This window comes from Pristiophorus japonicus, chromosome 4 (assembly GCF_044704955.1).
Source record: "Pristiophorus japonicus isolate sPriJap1 chromosome 4, sPriJap1.hap1, whole genome shotgun sequence".
Taxonomy (NCBI): Eukaryota; Metazoa; Chordata; class Chondrichthyes; family Pristiophoridae; genus Pristiophorus; species Pristiophorus japonicus.
The window spans coordinates 25,224,330-25,242,047 of NC_091980.1; the positions used below are offsets into that span (position 1 = coordinate 25,224,330).

The 17,718-nt window shown below is 44.9% G+C and overlaps 1 protein-coding gene across 1 annotated transcript in view; it reads right to left on the reverse strand.

Moving 5' to 3' along the window:
- Positions 1-783: 783 nt before the first annotated feature.
- Positions 784-17,718, reverse strand: part of LOC139262021 (uncharacterized) — a 37,741-nt gene continuing 20,806 nt past the window's right edge. Inside the window, exons 4-7 of the mRNA XM_070877185.1 lie at positions 15,159-15,503; positions 14,811-15,080; positions 5,692-5,801; positions 784-4,645 (exon numbers count right to left, since the gene is read on the reverse strand). Of these exons, the coding sequence (XP_070733286.1) occupies positions 4,538-4,645; positions 5,692-5,801; positions 14,811-15,080; positions 15,159-15,503 (833 nt within the window). The 3' untranslated portion in view covers positions 784-4,537. The remainder of the gene's footprint in view (positions 4,646-5,691; positions 5,802-14,810; positions 15,081-15,158; positions 15,504-17,718) is intronic.

Below are 17,718 nucleotides of genomic sequence, written 5' to 3' on the forward strand. Positions count from 1 at the left end.
TAGTTACCACATTGCTGTTCCTCTCACCCCAACAGTTCCCATTCTACAACTCCTCGCTCCACCCTAAAACACACAGCCTTGAAATATTCCTTCCTCGAACACAAACCCAACAGGGCTCTCCCAAACAGAAACTTTGCTTTTCAATCGACTGAGATTTGACAATGAGTAAATCAGATGAAACACAGAGGAACTGGTTTACAGAGCGACAAATTCATTTCTCGGCCCCAAAATTATTGCAGCTCTCTAGCACCACCAGGCCACAGCAACAAGAAAAGCAGTACACATTGAAAAGTAGAACGATTGTCTCCTGTCTGAAAAGAGTTGCCACGTATTAGGAAAGATTTGCAGTTATATGGCGCCTTTTACAACCTCAGGATATCCCAAAGCACTCTACAGCAAAGTGACTTTACCGTTGAAATGTAGTTAATGTTGTAATGTAGGAAACGCTGCAGCCAATTCACACACAGCAAGATCCCACCAACAGCCGTGTGATAATGACCAGAAAATCTGTTTTTAATAATGTTGATTGTGCGTTAAAAATTGGCCAAGAGAACGAGGAGAACTCCTTTTATCTTCTTCAAAATAATGCTGTGGCATCTCGGTTTAACGTCACATCTGAAAGACGGCACCTCCGAAAGCGCAGTACTCCCTCAGTATTGTACTGGAGTGTCAGTGTAGATTCTGTGATCAAATCTCTGGAGTGGGACTTGAACCCACTACCTTCTGATTCAGAGACGAGAGTGCTCTTTTTATTATATTGTATTTATTCAACATTAAACCCATTTACAACATTGTGATCATTGCTTTGTTCCAGACAATCCGTCCTTTACCAGTTTTTAGCTACAGAAATGCAAGTTCAATTTGTCACCCATGAAGTTTATTAATCTGTTAAACTTCAAAACTCGGTCACAAAATGCCATCCTTAAATTCTTTCCCGAATAGTAAATCCACAAAGCCTGATAATGCTCATTTAGTCTATATTTGAAATATTCTTCCAAGTTTAATCATCTCCCCTTACAAAACAGAGCATTCCTCCCTTGAACGATGACAAATCTGGCCACACTGTCCGTTAAGTTAATGGCCGCTCCACCAGACTTGTGCCGACTCTCCTGCGATCCCCATCTCAGAATAGAGGTGAGAGAGTTACCACTGAGACACGGCAGACACCTTGTACATAAACACACACACACACTGTAGATACACACACATCTATATATATCCCAAATGGACACTCACTAACCTTAAATGTCAAAATACAAAAGTTACTGGCGAAAGAAATTAAAACTCCGGGCTAATAATTCAGCAAATTTACTTTCAAAGCTCACAACTTTAGGGCCTTGCAAAGAATGTTGAGAGCTCTCTTTACCAACAGGTCGATAATTTCCTGTCAGGGAAAGAACAAAGGGGAAGGTCTGTGCTCGGGTGGAGGACAGGAGTGATTCAATGACAAAAGGAGATACTTTCCCATTCCATTCTGAACCAATCTCTTCATCACAATCTATCAGTGCAATCAGCAAACAATTGATTATCGGGGCTTTTAAATGATTGTTAAAGATAAATTAATAGACATTCCCAAAGCTGGAATCTTTCCCACTTTAATTTGCATATTTACTTTCCCACAACTTTTATTCATGCTGTTTCTTTTCTGTTAATCTTTCAGTCGCGCTCTGCTGCAAACAATTCCCTGGGTGAGAGCATGGAGACAACCTTCTCCTGAGATTCTGCTATCTCGTTGTGTGAACAGGTGCTGAGAGGTGCATGGGAGATGCCCATATTTACTGCGCCGAGTTTCATTCTTTCTCATTTGTAGCAGCTCAGCTTTCAAATTCAAATGGAGAGTGAGAAAGTTGGATCTCAAACCAGCAAACTAAACTTAAATAAAGGAGACTATGAGGGCAGAGTTGGGTAAATTTCACTGGGAAAATAGATTAAAGTGTAGGATGGTTGATCAACAGTGGCATACATTTAAGGAGATATTTCACAACTCTCAAGAATAAATTCTAGTGAGGAGAATAGGGTGTAAAAGAAAAGATAGCCATCCGTGGCTAACTAAAGAAATACAGGATGGCATCCAATTAAAAACAAGGGCATAGAAATTGGCCAAACTAATGGGAGGACAGAAGTTTGGGAAGCGTTTAAAAGCTAGCAAAGAACGACTAAAAAGATAGATAGAACGACTAAAAAGCGAAGATAGACTAAGAAAGTAAGCTAGCATGAAATATAAAAACAGATAGCAAGAGTTTCTATAGGTATATAAAGAGGAAAAGAGTGGCTAAAGTAACTGTAGGTCCCTTAGACGATGAGACCGGGGAATTAGTAATGGGGAACATGGAGATGGCAGAAAATCTGAACAAAACATTTTATCTGTCTTTACGGTCGAGGACACAAACAATATCACAACAGTGGATAGTCAAGGGGCTCTATTGGGGGAGGAACTTAACACAATCACAATCACTAAGGAGGTGGTACTCAGTAAGATCATAGGACTAAAGGCTGATAAATCCCTTGGACCTGATGGTTTGCATCCTCGGGTCTTAAGAGAAGTAACGGCAGGGATAGTGGATGCATTGGTTATAATTTACCAAAAGTCCATGGATTCCAGGGAGGTGCAAGCAGATCGTAAAACTGCAAATGAAATGCCCCTATTTAAAAAAGGAGGCAGACAAAAAGCAGGAAACTATAGACCAGTTAGCCGAACATCTGTGATTGGAAAAATGTTGGAATCCATTATTAATGAAGCAGAAGCAGGACATTGGGAAAAGCAAAATTCGGTCAGGCAGAGTCAGCATGGATTTATGAAGGGGAAGTCATGTTTGACAAATTTGCTGGAATTCTTTGAGGATGTAACGAACAGGGTGGATAAAGGAGAACCAGTGGATGTGATGTATTTGGACTTCCAGATGGCATTTGACAAGGTGCCACATAAAAGGTTACTGCACAAGATAAAAGTTCACGGGGTTGGGGGTAATATATTAGCATGGATAGAGGATTGGCTAGCTAACAGAAAACAGAGAGTCGGGATAAATGGTTCATTCCTGGGTTGCCAATCAATAACTAGTGGGGTTACTGGAACCCCAACTATTTACAATCTATATTAATGACTTGGAAGGAAGGACTGGGTGTAACGTGGCCAAGTTTGCTGACGATAAAAAGATGGGAGGAAAAGCAATGTGTGAGGAGGACACAAAAAATCTGCAAAAGGATATAGACAGGCTAAGTGAGTGGGCAAAGATTTGGCAGATGGAGTATAATGTTGGAATGTGTGAGGTCATGCAATTTGGCAGAAAAAAATCGAAGAGCAAGTTATTATTTAAATGGAGAAAGATTGCAAAGTGCCGCAGTACAGCGGGACCTGGGGGTACTTGTGCATGAAACACAAAAGGATAGTATGCAGGTACAGGATTGCAAGGCCAATGGAATCTTAGCCTTTATTGCAAATGAGATGGAGTATAAAAGCAGGGAAATCTTGCTACAGTTATACAGGGTATTGGTGAGGCCACACCTGGAATACTGCGTGCAGTTTTGGTTTCCATATTTACGAAAGGATATACTTGCTTTGGAGGCAGTTCAGAGAAGGTTGATTCTGGAGATGAGGGGTTTGACTTATGAGGAAAGGTTGAGGAGGTTGGGCCTCTACTCATTGGAATTCAGAAGAATGAGAGATGATCTTATCGAAACATATAAGATTATGAGGGGGCTTGACAAGGTGGATGCAGAGGATGTTTCCACTGATGGGGAAGACTAAAACTCGGGGGCATAATCTTAGAATAAGGGACCGCCTACTTAAAACTGAGATGAGGAGGAATTTCTTCTCTGAGGGTTGTAAATCTGTGGAATTCGCTGCCTCAGAGAGCTGTGGAAGCCGGGACATTGAATAAATTTAAGACAGAAATAGACAGTTTCTTAACTGAAAAGGGATTAAGGGGTTATGGAGAGCGGGAAGGGAAGTGGACTTGAGTCCATGATCGGATCAGCTATGATCATATTAAATGGCGGAACAGGCTCGAGGGGCCGTATGACCTATTCCTGCTCCTATTTCTTATGTTCTTATGATCATTCAGCTCCTCTGCAGAGAGAGTCCAGCTGAGATCACTCATTGGGGACCCACAGTCACAAATCCACATCCCAACACTTCGAGCTCCACACAGGGCTGTACCACGGGGTCACTGTCAGTCCCCACAGTTATAAAGCTGTACCCCCAGCGTGGAGCCTCACCGACCTCGAGTGGAGATCAGGAATTCAGCACAACATCTGCATGAATTTCCACTCTTTGCAATTTCATACAGTGACCAGGAAAGTTAGTTCTTGTAAAATAAAATAACAGATCCTGAGACAGGGATCTATTGCAATGTACACACGGGATATAAGCTAATCGAGATACATTAAAAAAATCACCACAAACTAAATCCAGAATAAAACCACAAATCGACTTCTAACATATCCCAAGTTGGGTCGATCTAGTTTCCATAGACTGAAGATCTCCATTGCCACAGGCACTGTAGGCTGAATGGCCTCCTTCTGTGCTGTATCAGTCACTCTAGGGTCTCAAATCAGTGTCAGAGTTCAGGGTCTGTAATGCGACGGCTTCTTGTGCATCACCTGTTTCATTTCCTGTCGCCTTGTGTGGATTTCCACTGTTCAATATCTGACAAGATGCAAGAAATGTGCTTTAAATAAAGAGTTTATCCTTCAATAATAAACACTGGACTGGAAGTGATGGATAAAGAGGATGTTGAATAGAGGAGTAATTTTACAGAATGGGGAACAGAACATGACCCACATATCACTGGCTCAGTGTTAATGAGATAATTTCAACAATTAAAGGCTTCAATAATTGGAAGGAACAGACCTGATTAAAATGATAAACTCACTCCAGTTACTGCCAGAAGGTAATGTTGAAGATTATTTGTATTATGAATATATGAATGTAAAGTAAGTTCATAATAGTGAGGTCAAAGGACACATTTCTAAGAGGTTCTCCCTGTGGTTGACTGACCTCACCAGTAAAGTTACCTCCTTGAACTTTTGAATCGACTGAGATTTGACTATGAGTAAATCAGGTGAACCAAACCTGCCACAGAGGAAGTGGTTTACAGAGCGACAAATTCATTTCGAGACCCCAATACTACTGCAGCTCTCTGGCGCCACCAGGCCACAGCAACAAGAATAACAGCACACGTTAAAATGATCAAACTCATTGATTGCCCAAAGAAATTGTATTTCGAGTTCATTTAATTTTTACTGGTTGTGCTTTAACTGTTCAAATATTGGTTTCTGACAACTTTCAAGTTACTACTGTCCAAGAGAAATACTTGTGACAGCAAATGAAATATATTAAAAGATTGGGCTCCTAGTTTGAGCATTGTCCAATCATTGATAATCAGGTATGGCCCTCCGAGATCGCCCTGATTCCTTCCTCAGAACCTGATGGAAAGTGGGAGCAGGGAAGTTATTGCCATTTCAATCAGGATAAACATTCAAAGCTATTCGATTTTAGCAAATTTGAAACAATTGCTTTCTTTAAATGTGCCAATTGATGATTCCTTTAAATTCAGTACAATGTACAATATTTAAATGACATTTTAAAACAACTTTGTGACTTAATTTCTGTTCAAAGAATAGTTTTCTCAGTGTCAAGTGACAGCTCGGCACTAATTCCTGATTTACTGGAAAGCTTAAAGAAATTCTTACTCTGTTCATCCTCTTCAAGCAGTAAATTAGTCCGACAGCAACGACCAGTTTAACCAACAAGTAGCCCAAAACTGCGATGATCCAAATTTTCGGAAGTGGTCTCGCTCTCACTGTGAAGGACAAAGTTGAGATTTTCAGTTTCACTTTCCGTCTCATTTAATATTTAAATATTCCTGCCAGTCATTCTATAAAATATGTGGAATATGAAAACATTCTTGCTTTAAACACTGCTGGTCAGAGGGCCAAATATTTCTGTCAAGACCAAGTCCACGTTGGATTCTTTTTGTCCCATTTTGTGTGTCTGGATTTGACTATTTTCATCAGATTCTTGTGGGTGCAATGGTTTTAAATGAAAGTGAGCAGCTCTGAGGGAATGGAAAGGGAGTGAATAAACACAAAATTGGGTCATTCATTATCTAAACCGGCATAAACTGGATATAAAAGTGTTGTGTTGAGCAGAGCAGCAGAATTCGGCACAATGTAACAAACAGGGTGGATAAAGGGGAACCAGTGGATGTGGTGTTTTTGGATTTCCAGAAGGCATTTGACAAGGTGCCACATAAAAGGATACTGAACAAGATAAAAGTTAATGGGTTGGGGCTAATATTTTTGCATGGATAGAGGCTTGGCTAACTAATTGAGAACAGAGAGTCGGGATAAATGGTTCATTCTCTGGTTGGCAACCAGTAACTAGTGGGGTGCCGCAGGGATCAGTGCTGGGACCCCAACTATTTTCAATCTGCTGTGTATCTGTAAAGAATGCACTCCCATGCACTGCCACCAGGAAGCTCACCCCCTGAATTTCCAAGGGATCCCAGCATCCCTTGGGAGCACTGTATATAAGCCGGCCCTGAAGGTCTGTTCCTCACTCTGGAGAGTCTTATTAAAGATTGAGGTCACTGTTACTTTAACCTCCCTGTCTGCAACCTCATCTGTGTGAGGAACACAATAACTGGCGACAAGGATGGGATTCCAATGCAAAGGTGCAGCAAACTGTGGGCATCCTGGAGAAGTTCTCGGAGGGTGAGGACTGGGAAGCCTATGTCGAACGGCTAGACCAGTACTTTGTAGCCAACGAGCTGGACGAAGAAGGAAGCGCTGCAAAAAGGAGAGCGGTCCTCCTCACAGTCTGCGGGGCAATGACCTACAGCCTCATGAAGAATCTTCTGGCTCTGGTAAAACCCACAGATAAGTCGTATGAGGAGCTGTGTACACTGGTTCGGGAGCATCTTAACCCGAGGAGAGCGTGCTGATGGTGAGGTATCGGTTCGACACGTGCCAGCGATCTGAAGGTCAGGAAGTGGCGAGCTACGTCGCCGAGTTAAGGCGACTTGCAGGACAATGTGAGTTTGATGGCTACCTGGAGCAAATGCTCAGAGACATTTTTGTAATGGGCATCAGCCACAAGACCATCCTACGAAAACTTTTGATTGTAGAGACACCGACCCTCAGTAAGGCCATTGCGCTAGCACAGGCATTTATGTCCACCAGTGATAACACCAAACAAATCTTTCAGCACACAAGTGCTAGCAATGTTCATAAATTAACTGGAACTGTGTTTGCGAGCAGAAATGTACAGGGCAGAACCCACGAGTCTGCAACTGCCAGCAGGCCTCAGGTGACCGAGATGACTCAGAGTCACCAACAAAGGATGAAAGCAAGGCAATTCACACCTTGCTGGCGTTGTGGAGGCTTCCATTCAGCCTATTCAAGCCGCTTCAAAAGGGTATGTTTGCAAGAGCTGTGGAACAATGGGACACCTCCAACGAGCTTGCAAATGAGCTACAAGCATTGCAAAACCTGCTAACCAGCACGTAACAGAGGAAAATCGGTCCATGGTGGATCAAAGCAATTTCGAGCCTCAGAAAGAGGAGGCAGATGCTGAAGTACACAGGGTGCACACATTTTCGATGAAATGTCCATCTATAATGCTAAATGTAAAATTGAATGGCTTACCCGCAGCCATGGAACTGGACACTGGCGCAAGCCAATCCATCATGAGTAAAAAGATGTGAGAGACTGTGGTGCAACAAGGCTTTCAGTCCAGCCCTGAGCCCCATCCACACAAAACTGAGAACAAACACCAAAGAGCTTATCACTGTCCTGGGCAGCGCCATGGTCAAGGTCACCTACGAGGGCACGGTGCATGAACTGCCACTCTGGATTGTCCTGGGCGCTGGCCCCACACTGCTTGGAAGGAGCTGGCCGGGCAAAATCCACTGGAACTGGGATGACATCCGAACGCTATCACATGTCGATGAGGCCTCATGTACCCAGGTTCTTAACAAACCTCCTTAACATTTTTGAGCCAGGCATTGGAAACTTTTCCGGGGCGAAGGTGCGATCCACTTGGTCCCAGAGGCACGACCCATTCATCACAAGGCGTGAGCGGTACCTCACATGATGAGAGAGAGAGGAAATCGAGCTGGACAGGTTGCAATGCGAGGGCATCATCTCCCCAGTGGAATTCAGCGAGTGGGCCAGTCCAATTGTTCCAGTACTCAAAAGTGATGGCACGGTCAGGATTTGCAGCGATTATAAAGTAACTATTAATTGTTTCTCTCTACAGGACCAATACCCACTACCTAAGACAGACGATCTACTTGCGATGCTGGCAGGAGGCAAGACATTCACCAAGCTCGACCTGACTTCGGCCGACATGACGCAGGAGCTGGAGGAGTCTTCGAAGGGCCTCACCTGCATCAGCACGCATAAGGGACCTTTCATCTACAACAGATGCCCGTTTGGAATTTGGTCGGCTGCAGTGATCTTCCAGAGAAACATGGAGAGCCTACTCAAGTTGGTACCACACACGGTGGTCTTTCAGGACAACATATTGGTCACGGGTTGGTACACTGCTGAGCGCCTATAAAACCTGGAGGAGGCCCTCCAGCGACTGGATCGCGTAGGGCTGTGGCTGAAGAGGTCGAAATGCATCTTCATGGCAACAGAAGTGGAGTTTTTGGGGAGAAAGATCGCGATGGATGGCATTCGGCCCACAGATGCCAAGACAGAGGCTATCAGGATCATGCCCAGTCCACCGAACATCACGGAGCTGCGGTCGTTCCTGGGACTCTCAACTATTTTGGTAACTTCCTACTGGGGTTAAGCACCCTCTTAGAGCCCCTACATGTGTTATTGCAAAAAGGTGAGAACTGGGTATGGGGAAAAAAACCAAGCAATTGCTTTTGAGAAAGTCAGAAACATTTTATGCTCCAACAAGCTGCTTGTATTGTATAACCCATGTAAAAGATTTGTGCTAGCATGTGACGCATCACCGTACGGAGTCGAGTGTGTATTACAACCAGCTAATGTTGTGGGGAAGTTGCAACCTGTCGTTTATGCTTCCAGGAGCTTGTCTAAGGCTGAGAGGGCCGACAGCATGATTGAGAAAGAGGCATTAGCGTGTGTGTTCAGGGTAAAGAAAATGCATCAGTACCTGTTTTGCCTCAAATTTGAGCTGCAACCCCCTCACATCCCTGCTTGCTGAAAACAAGGGGATAAATACAAATGTCTCAGCCTGTATACAAAGGTGGGCACTCGCGTTATCAGCGTATAGCTATACGATCCGCCACAGTCCAGGCACCGAGAACTGTGCGGATGCTCTCAGTCGGCTACCATTGCCCACCACGCAGCCTGAAAACTTGCTGATGGTGGCGCAGCCCGCAGACTTGTTGATGGTCATGGAAGCGTTTGCAAATAATGGCCTGCCAGATGAGGACTTGGACCAGCCAAGATCCTCTGCTGTCCCTAGTAAAAAACTGTGTACTGCATGGGAGCTGGGCCAGCATCCCTGTTGAAATGCAAGAGCCAATCAAGCCATTCCAGCGGCAAAAGGACGAGCAAACTGCCTTTTGTGGGGTAACCGCGTAGTGCTAACAAAAAAGGGCAGGGAGACGTTCATCTCAGATTTCCACAGCACACACGCGGGTATAGTAATAATGAAAGCGATAGCCAGATCCCACGTGTGGTGGCCCGGTATCGACTCTGCCTTAGAGTCCTGTGTACAGCAATGCAGCGTATGTGCACAGTTGAGCAACCAGAGAGGCACCACTAAGTTTGTGGTCCTGGCCCTCCAAACCATGGTCGAGGATCCATGTCGACTATGCGGGCCTGTTTCTCGGTAAAATGTTCCTGGTGATGGTGGATCCTTTTTCAAAATGGGTTGAATGTGAAATAATATCGGGAAGCACTGCCACCGCCACCATTGAAAGCCTGTGGGCCATGTTTGCCACCCACGACCTGCCTGACATACTGGTCAGTGACAACGGGCCATGTTTCACCAGTGCCAAATTTAAAAAATTCATGACCCGCAATGGGATCAAACATGTCACCTCGGCCCCATTTAAACCAGCCTCCAATGGGAAGGCAGAGCGGGCAGTACAAACCTTCAAACAGAGCCTTAAACAAGTCACAGAAGGCTCACTCCAAACCTGCCTGTCCGGAGTACTGCTCAGCTAGAGCACGAGACCCCACTCGCTCACAGTGGTGCCCCCGGCTGAGCTATTCATGAAAAGGACACTTAAAACCAGACTCTCGCTGGTTCACCCCAACCTGCATGATTAGGTAGAGAGCAGGCGGCAGCAACAAAATGTAAACGATGGTCAGGCCACTGTGTCACGGGAAATTGATCTGAATGACCCTATGTATGTGCTAAACTATGGACATAGTCCCAAGTGGATCGCGGGCACGGTGATAGCTAAAGAAGGGAATAGTGAGTTTGTAGTCAAACTAGACAATGGACAAATTTGTAGAAAGCATCTGGACCAAACGAGGTTGCGGTTCACAGACTGCCCTGAACAACCCACAGCAGACACCACTTTTTCGAGCCCACAACACACACCCAAAGGATCAACGACACCATGCCGGACCAGGAAATCAAACCCATCATGCCCAACAGCCCAGCAATGCCAGGCTCACCTCGCAGCCCTGCAGGGCCAACAACACACCAGCCCAGCGAGGGCATAGCCAACACACCAGAACAGACATTTGTACCGAGGCGGTCCACCAGGGAAAGAAAGGTTCCCGACCGCCTCACCTTGTAAATAGTTTTCACTTTGACTTTGTGGGGGGAGTGATGTTGTGCATCTGTAAAGCATGCACTCCCATGTTCCGCCATCTGGGAGCTCATCCCCTGAAGTCCCAAGGGATTCTGGGATCCCTTGGGAGCACTGTATATAAGCTGGCCCTGAAGTCCTGTTCCTCACTCTGGAGAGTTTTATTAAAGTCTGAGGTCACTGTTACTTTAACCTCCCTGTGTGCAGCCTCAATCTGTGTTAGGAACACAATACAATCTATATTAACGACTTGGAAGAAGGGACTGAATGTAACGCAGCCAAGTTTGCTGACGATACAAAGATCGAATACTACGTGCAGTTTTGTTTTCCATATTTAAGAAAGGATGTACTTGCTTTGGAGACAGTTCAGAGAAGGTTCACTTGGTTGATTCCGGGGATGAAGGGGATGACTTATGAGGAAAGGTTGAGTAGGTTGGACCTCTACTCATTGGAATTCAGAAGAATGAGAGGTGATCTTATCGAAACATATAAGATTATGAGGGGGCTTGACAAGGTGGATGCAGAGAGGATGTTTCCACTGGTGGGGGAGACTAGAACTAGAGGGCACGATCTTAGAATAAGGGAGCGCCCATTTAAAACAGAGATGCGGAGAAATTTCTTCTCTCATAGGGTTATAAATCCGTGGAATTCACTGCCTCAGAGAGCTGTGGAAGCTGGGACAGAAATAGACTGTTTCTTAAACGATAAGGGGGTAAGGGGTTATGGGGAGTGGGTGGGGAAGTGGAGCTGAGTCCATGATCAGATCAGCCATGATCTTATTGAATGGCGGAGCAGGCTCGAGGGTCGTATGGCCTACTCCTGTTCCTATTTCTTAAGTTCTTATGTTCTTATGTAATACAGATTCACACCGGAGATTCCCCAGGTGGTGACTTCCCAATCTCGGCTGTGCTGTCTGGGGAGACATTAACCATCAAGGTTTGAGACAGTCACACATCTGTAACTGGCATTCACTAAAAAACACCGATTGTGACAAGATGCAATTTTGTTGGAACTGTTAATATCTCCCAGTGCGATCATGAGTGTTTTTAAAGTTCCCTGTATTCTTGCAATATTTATCTATGGTACATTTAATTTAATATTTTATTTCAAAATTTTAATGAATGTAATTTTGTAACACTAGTTGAGCTAAGCACATGATGTAAATGGACAATTTGATCAGTAGATAGACTTCCAGTACAAAATTACTCAACTTGGTCATCAACCCTGGCATTGGTCATGGTCAAGATTATCAAACCTAATTGTAAAATATTAAACAGAACATTGCATGTGATCTACTGTGTTATCCCCTAATCATTTGTCTTTAGTTTGCTCTATATATCAATGTAATTTTCTTCTCTAATATCTAGCTTGCAGCCTCAAATGTACTTTGTACTCAATGACCCAAATCCCACTGTTCAGGGAGTGAGCAGTTGGATTTTGAGGCCTCCTGCCCGGCAGAATCGGGATGGTAATGTCCCAGAAAATGGCTGGGAGTGGCTCAGCCCCCTTCCCCCACATTCCTGAAGTAGCTGTCACCATGGCAATCTTCACCTGGGCCCAGCCCCAGGAGGTCAAAGTCAGGCAGTAGGTCCATCGATTTCTGCCCAAGGCCTGCCGGTGTAATGCTAATGAGGCCCGTCTGTCAACATCATTGGGCGGCCGTCCATCGCCCTCCTGTTCAGCCAGTCAGACACCCGATAGTACACATTGACCCCAAACTGCTCTGGTGGGGTTTCTGGTGTGGGAGCTAACGCAGGATTCACGCACTGAGCTGCTCATTGTGAAACCTTGCCTTGTAATATTGTGGAGCCTATTATTAACACTCAGTGTGTGTACAGGTGCTGTTGAGGTGGTGAATTGCTGTCTGAAGTCTATCACAGATACTCTGTAGGAATTCCCACTGCTCAATGAATCACAAGACCTGTGAGAGAATCTGGCACAATCAACGTTGGTGATAGAGCTGCAGTCACAATGAGTTTAACGATCTCATAGGCTTTTTCTTCCTTCAATGTCGTGAGTTTGTTTCACCGAGTAGAGCTGATGCTTCTTTCTGTTTTTTTTCCCTCTATTCTTTATTTCAGCCGTGTACCATTGATGCTTATTCCTCCTTTTAATCTTTCCTAACTGATTTAAAACTCCTAACAATATACCTTCACATTCGATCAGCTCCGCTAGGCAGGCCACATAGGTCGTATGCCAGACACGAGACTCCCAAAGCAAGTGCTCTACTTGGAGCTCCTTCACGGCAAACGAGCCAAAGGTGGGCAGCAGAAACATTTCAAGGATATCCTCAAAGCCTCCCTGATAAAGTGCGACATCCCCGCTGACACCTGGGAGTCCCTGGCCCAAGACCGCCCTAAGTGGAGGAAGTGCATCCGAGATGGCACTGAGCACCTCGAGTCTCAACGCCGAGAGCATGCAGAAATCAAACACAGCCAGCGGAAAGAGCGTGCGGCAAACTAGTCCCATCCACCCATTCACTCAATGACTATCTGTCCCACTTGTGATAGAGACTGTGGTTCTCATGTTGGACTGTTCAGCCACCAAAGAACTCACTTCAAGAGTGGAAGCAAGTCTCGATTGCGAGGGACTGCCTATGATGATGACCTACGCATTTCATTTTCTGGCAGAAACTTCATGGACTCAACCTTGTTATTATAAGGATGAATACAGACAAGGGATGAGGGAAGATAGTTGGTCCCTCCAGCTAATCCTTTCATGCAAACTTAGTCTCCTCATCGCAGGATCCAACTGCCTCTTACATGAGTTGAGAGATTTTGCTCAAGACCAATATTTTGAGTTCCATACATTGTCTTGTAAACCTCTTTAAGGTCCCCTTTCATTCCTCTGCTTTTAAATCTGCGGGATCCGAGGGTCATTTCAATTAAACAGACGATCCACAGACGTCAGTCGGGCGTCCCGATGGAGGTCGCCTGTCATGTATTCAACCAGCATTGTAACCCATGTATAAACTGACCTAAGTTGTACACCGCGAGAACACTGACCACTAGGTGGGAGACACTCCTAACCTGGACCTTCAGGTATAAAAGGGGAAGCTCCACCCACCTTCATCACTTGAGTGCTAAGGAATAAAGGACAGGTCACAGACTGACCTTCTCTCAAGCATGGGCCTCGTGTGCATTTATACTGTGTAGTAAGGACGTATCATCGCCGATGGGGGCCTGGTGAATTCCGGCCAGCTTCGATGATGAACCGGCCCACAGGCATGTCCCTGGGGGAGCTGAACCTTTGGGGTTAGGTGGTGATCCCAGATCCCAGTATTATTGTGGAGCCAGAGGAAGCACTCCGACTCCGCCTGGCTCCACACAAACGTAAGTGTTAAAAGGTCTTCTGCCCTTTTCTTGAGCGGCCTCCAACATTTCTGTTCAGCACCACTGCTTCATCCACTCAAAACCTGGTACAACGAGCTGGAGCTTCCACAATGTAAGCTCCGCCCATTTGTACACAAATTTCAATCGGGGTCTTCCAGTTGGCATCAGGACCCAGATGTGCATGTGCAAGATGCCTAAAGCCTGTTTCAGGCGGCCAACCAGAGCCTGGAGTTTCCTGCTCTTGCACTTACAATGCACTCGCCCTCAGTTAGAATGAGAGGGATAAGGCACAGATGTTTCCAGGATCAGTGGAGATAGGCAGAGAAGAAAAGTTTCTCTGAGCCTGAAGAGTGGAGACTTTTAATTGCAATTTTTGCAGCTGGGAATTGCTCTTTGCTGTGATTTATTGTTAACAGTCTGCGTAAAGATTCTGATTGATTCTGAGTCAGAAAACCATTGAAATGGCTCCATTTTGCTGTCAAATTAAATGCTTTCCCTGTCTCAGTGAGTTTACCAAGAGCGTAGTTGAGACACACAGACCAGGAAAGTTCCAAGCTCGATCCCAGGCTGTGCTGAGTTATCTCAGGGTAGATTTCCTGAGGCTCTGCATCACTGTAGCGCCTCACACACAGGATGTAAAGGAGGGGTTACTCCCGGCAACAAGAACAATAAGTGACAAGAATTTTCGATCGAGATTATAAGATTAAAGAGCAAACCCTGAGTCACTTACCACTGGGCTCCAGATAGTACGGGACTAAAACCTGGGGCCAGTTTTCATAAAACAAACCACATATCCAGTTTCCTCCGCTTCTGTCAGCTTTATGAATAATCAGTCTCAATGATTTCTCTTCCCCATTCCATCCATTCAATGTTTTCTCTCCAACAGTTTTGCCGTCACTATTGATCCAAACCAGTCTCATTGATTCAGTGACATCAGAGACAGAGCAGGTCAGGGTAACGTAGTCTCCCTCAGGCCCTGCATCAGATGGTTCAGTTGTGACTGTGGAAACAGGAAAATCATTTAGATTTTAAACAATGACTTTATCATTGAAAACAATGGCAACATTCTGTCTCCTACCTTTAAATGTGATTAGTTTAATGGTCACATAATTACGTGGTCCCTGATAACATGTGTAAACTCCTGCATCGTCAAACAGTACAGGAATAATCCTCACATTGAACTTATCGCCATTAAAATTTCTGTCTGTGGGTTCCAGTCGATTCCCAAAGTAGGTCCTGTTTACATTGATGAGCTGAGATATCGAAGCAGATGCTATTTCGTCCTCCTGATTTTGAAGACGATGTGATCTCCAGGTCCATGCAGCAGTGTTGAAATAATTAGCAGAATAAGTAGAGCAAATCAGGTGGAGTTCACTGTGATCTGTGCCTGACCGATAAAGTGTGTAACTCTGTTGATATAAATCTGCGATCGAGAGACAGAGAACAAAATGTTAGAATTTTCCGCTTGTTGTGAATCCTTAAAGTGCGGTCGCTGTTGTTTGAATTGGGGGCAACTTGTAGGTTTCTCACAGTGAACATCTGTATTGGACATTCGGCACAGACTTTATACCTCGGCATGTTCTGTCTGTCTGTCTTTGTTTCTTTCATTCTTCACATTTTTTCAGCAAGACTAACCCAGAGACTTTTGAATTGCTATTGCAATATAACTTGGCAGGAGACAAAATTATTAGGATTTACTTATCTTTTACTTATTGTCCAGGGAACAATCAGGATGCTTTCTTACAGAAACACTGTGGTTGGGGGGGAGGGGATTGGTAATCTGGCTTTGTGCGATAGCGAGAGCGAATTGGCAGCACCTTTTACATCTCACAAAGATGACTTATTATCGCACAAAGCCAAAATTACCAGTCCGCATTCTCTCCCACACTAAGTCCTCCTCGTCCATCCTCACTGGCACACACTAGCTCCCCGTCCCTCAACACATAGAATATAACATCCTCATCATTTTCGACAAATCACTCCACAACCTCACCGCAACTTACCTCTTCAACTTCCTGCAGAATGATCTCTTTTCACATTCCCTGTAATGCTCTCACTGTCCACTCCCTCTATTCCACCATTGTCAGTAAAATCTTCTGGTCCCTCAGCCCGAACCTCTGGAACTCCCTCCCTAAACCCCTCCCCCTCTTGCTGTGCCTATACACACACTGAAAACCTATCACTTTTACCGAGCTTTCAGTCACCTCTCTGAACTTTCTCACCAGTACTGACATTGCTTCATTCTTCCTCAGTGAAGTGTATTTTTTTCTTTCTTCAAGATGCTGTTAATGAAAGCATTTGCTGTTTTTGTTTTATCTCCAGTACCACTTATAAAAAAACATGCTGCAATTCGGATTTTCTACCTTCTGATGTTGAACTGCTTCACTTACTTTGACAACTCTCGACAAGTAAAACAAATATTGGCTGCAGCCTTGTCCCTCTCCCCCACTTGCCTCTCGACAGCTGGTGAAGTGGTTCCCCACTCAGTTACCTGTACAGAACCAGGCCACATTATAACCACCCACCCTCCCTCCACTCCCTATCTATTGATATCAGATGCTGAGAATCACAGAGCAACACAACTGCCTGTACAATTCTTGTACTACCAATGATGTTCAACCAAAGTCGCTCAGTATTGTCCACAATGTGTGTGTATTGGGAGAGCACTGAGTAGATATTCAGGGCTGGTCTTTAATGCTGTGCCCTTGCAGTGAGTAAAATGAACCATATTTAGAAAATAATTGTCTCTGTGTTTTGGTCACTGATGAGCTGTGTGAGAATGTTGCTGAACACCTTCAACCCTTTAGCTATTTATTGTCCGATCAATTGTTGTTGTTGATATTTGCCCACTGTATTACAATGTTATATTTAAATGTTCCAAAGAGAAAATAAGATCCCAGTCTGTAGTAAAAGCATATGCTGTCTCTGTGCTCCCTGTAACAGTGTTATTTCAGTAACTATTTAATATCGACTGTAAGGTAGTACTGGACTTACCCTGATCCACATCAATAGTTTTGATGCTATTTTAATAACAGAGTATTTTTTCTACACTTCACACAAATACAAATTCTTACCTTCTGTTCCAAAGTGCCACTCTCAGCTTTTCCCCTCTTCCTCCCCCAAAGCCCCACTCCCAGCCTGTCATTTCCCTCTGCCCACCATCTCTCCTCTACATTCCCATCATTTCCATCCTTCCCTCTCCCGTTCATGGCCATTGATTCCCTGCCCTTCCCTCTTCCCTTAGTCCTACTCCCAGCTCAATGCTTATTTGAAGCCGAGAGTATGCAGCAGCTGGAATCATTTCCAATAGCAGCAGAACTGGGTTAGAAGTGGCATTGAGGGGAGAGAGGCCAGTTTTTTGTTCAATGCTGATATGTGCACCAGGCCTCCACATGCTGACTGTAAGCAGGAAGTGCTGATGGTTGACATGTATGACTCCACTTTATGGGCCCAAGTTTCGGCCTCAGTTGCTCCTGATTTTTTGGGGGAGGGAAGGGGAGAAGGGGAGGAGAAGGGGAAGGGAAGGGGGAGAAGAGGAAAGGGGGGAGAGGAGAAGGGGGGAGAGGAGAAGGGGAAAGAGAAGGGGGGGAGAAGGGGAAGGAGAGGGCGGGAAGGAAAGGAGAAGGGGGAAAGGAGAA